This window comes from Athene cunicularia (assembly GCF_003259725.1).
Source record: "Athene cunicularia isolate RWA chromosome 7 unlocalized genomic scaffold, athCun1 chr7_part1, whole genome shotgun sequence".
Lineage (NCBI taxonomy): Eukaryota > Metazoa > Chordata > Aves > Strigiformes > Strigidae > Athene > Athene cunicularia.
Genome location: NW_020799107.1, coordinates 33,537,462 through 33,540,582, shown reverse-complemented (window position 1 = coordinate 33,540,582; position 3,121 = coordinate 33,537,462). Strand labels below are relative to the sequence as shown.

At 36.7% G+C, this 3,121-nt stretch overlaps 1 protein-coding gene across 1 annotated transcript in view; it reads right to left on the bottom strand.

Annotated features, from left to right (window-relative positions):
• The window catches only part of ARHGAP15 (Rho GTPase activating protein 15), a 320,935-nt gene that overhangs the window by 155,181 nt on the left and 162,633 nt on the right, over window positions 1-3,121 (bottom strand). The window contains exon 9 of the mRNA XM_026852528.1: window positions 2,101-2,227. Coding sequence (XP_026708329.1) covers window positions 2,101-2,227 — 127 coding nt within the window. The remainder of the gene's footprint in view (window positions 1-2,100; window positions 2,228-3,121) is intronic.

Below are 3,121 nucleotides of genomic sequence, written 5' to 3'. Positions count from 1 at the left end.
CCCCCCCCAATGACACAGCAGTACCATCTAATACTGGACATTTTTTTCAGCCCTTAAAATGTAGGGAAGGTAAATACAAACGAGGCTGAACTGTCTGAATATTTCATTAAAGACTATTAAGGGGTGGGGGTGGTGGCCTGCTAACGTATCAGTTGCTCATTTCCATGTTTAACCGGAGAAGTTTTAAGCCATTTTTTAAAAAATCCCCTTTGTTTGGATTTGACATTGGCAGTAGTCAATTATATAAGAGCACTGTAAAATTATAAAATTGTTAAACTTTTTAAGAACTTTATAAACACACTTGCAGATATTGCACATATCTTCTCTGTGCTCTGCAGTCAAACTGGACAATGAAACGACCACCTGTTAACTGCTAACAATGTGTCATTACCAGTTCTCATGCCTTTTTAAAGCAATTTTGGCTCTAGCTGCCGATAATTCTGGCTACGATACTTGTGTGAACATTAAGGGCACAGAAAGCCAAAGGCAGAAAACTGACAATACAGTTTGTGCTTAGACTACTAATAAGTAAGTGAATAATATGATTTTTCTAATTCCACATAATTGCTTGATCTCAAGGGGCCAAAAAAAGTTCTGAATACATATTTTAGAAGCAATCTAATCTACAGTAGTTAAACGCAAGCTTCAGTTCGGTGAGATTTCACAGCAGATATTTTCACATTTTTCAATAGTTTAAACAGCATTTAACAAAACGGAGGTTATTCAGGATGCTCTAAGGTCTGAAAAGAAATGTAGGCTAAGTCTCTGTCACTGCTCATATTCACTTTTTTTCTGTTTTGTCTGACAAATTATCATTTAAAGATATGTGAGAAGTCTAAATAAATAAATAAAAATTCCCTGAGTGCTGAGACAGTTTGTGGGTATTTTACTATTAGCTACAATAAGAGCAGAATTAGACCCTCAAAATTTACCATGCTCTCAGCATTATTTTTCTTCCTCTGAGAAATGCTACACACAATACAAAGATATTGGGACAATTTTTCACAAGCTACATTCAGGCTACTTTATAACAGAAAGAAAAACCTTAAAAAAACCCACCCCAAATCTCCAAGATAATAGGAAAACAACAACAACAAAAAGCTTTGGTCTGCAAAAAGAGACTATTTAATGAATCTGTATTTGTGTGTGTATGCGCGCATGCATGTGTGCATGTATTTATGGTTGTGTGGATAATTAGGATTAAAAATAGCTATGTTGGGTCTTTTTAATGCAACTCTCTTTTTTTTTTTTTTTTTTTAACATCTAAGGCTTTGATCCTGCACTGAAATACGTGCAGGCAAATTCCTACACAGCACTTCGGTACCTATAGGTATCTCCTACCAGCATGTGAGTCTAAAGCTGTCACGGCGCTTACATTAGGAGCAGTATGTGAATCTTCTGCCAAACAAAGAAGAAACACAAAGATTCAAGAGAGGGGTGGAATTAAAAAAATGCTGAGCCAGTGATTCAGGGTCACCACCAGCTCCTGCATCTACTGCCCACAATATCATGAGCATCTCGGCACAAGCTGGAAAAGGAAAGCCTCAGTGGAGTAAAGCACATCCCTGCTAGTCTTAGATCACTTTCTTTTCTAATCACACTGACAAAAATCAACCTCGATCCCTGGAATTTACCTTCTATAAAATTATAGATACATCAGTGATTGTTGGCTACAGAGGATATGTCAGGTCTTTCAGCCATTCAGTGTATAAATATACAACAGACAAAATTACTCTGGCAATTTGAGGTATTTTACTAAAATGGAAACAAAGCAACTGCAACAGACCATTAACATAGGACTCATGTTGCTTATTTTTAAAAATAAATGGCTTGAATAAATGTCTTTGCTCCTAAACAAATTTATTTTGCTTAGGAGAGAATGTCACCCTTTAGAAGTGTGGAGCTAGTAACTGTCTTTACTTAAATGCAAGTTATGTATATCAGCCCAGAACACATTCAGCTTTAAAATTCTCAGTGATCTTCCTTACATTCTGTATGTAATAAAAATTATCTTACCCTGTAATGGCATAGTCATTTAAAAAGGACAGAAGAAAAAAAAAAAAAAAGAAGAAAAAAATCAGAAAAGAAAAAAAGCCTTACTTAAAGATTTTCTGTGTTCAGGCTTTGGTTCTTTGGATTCAGTGTCTAAGTTATTCAGTAATTCGATGCTGGAGGATCTTCTGAGTTTGAACTCCAAATTTCTCGGTGTACAACTCCGTTCTTTTGGCTGGGAAAAGAATATATATATATATATATATATATATATATATATGTACACATATGTGTATGCTTTTAATAAAATTATTATTTGTAAGAATGAAGCAAGAGATTACAGAATGCCAGTACAGAATCAGAAGCTAACAGACACACACACAGCAAGTGATGCAGCGAGTATATAATTTAAGGAAAGTGTAATGCAAAATTTGTCATATGGCAGAGCTTTTATGGCCCTGACAGACTGATCTTAATTTCTGAGATAAATTCCCATTTAAGTGAGGGAAACAAAAGGCCTACTTCTTTAGGCTTTAGAGACCAAAATTATTTCCACATTGCAGGCTACTTCCAAACGCGAGCAAAGAGGAAGGTTGTTTAAATTGCCTTTCTGGGTAGATAGTTACAGTAAATATTCTTGCAAGCACAATTGTTTCAAACATCCTTACAAATTTGGGGTTGAATTCTGATTGTTTAAGCTTAGAAAAGAGGGGGGACTTCTCCCTTGCTCTAATTCCCTGTCATACAAAGTGGTAATTAGGGACCAGTAATGGAGAAAAGACTTAAAAATAGAAGAAAAAAAGGAGAAGATCTTTTGAGTAATCACACGTCTCCTCCCATGGCCTTTGGTCAGGTGAGATTTAGCCATCCCAAAGCTACAGGGCTTTACACACTCATTCAGAGTTTTGAAACTGAAATAAATGACACATATGAAATGGTCACCGAGGGCTTCATGGTGGCATCCTGTCCTGCACACCCAGCAAGAGCACACCTTTGTGGGACAAGCCCTCGGGTACCCTAACCATGTACGAGCTCTGCCCCACCAGCCTTGCTTCTGCTGCTGTTGTTCGCTGCTCGCTCAGAGCTGCTGATGCCACAATATTACCTTAGCTGCACTAAAAAAAAAAAA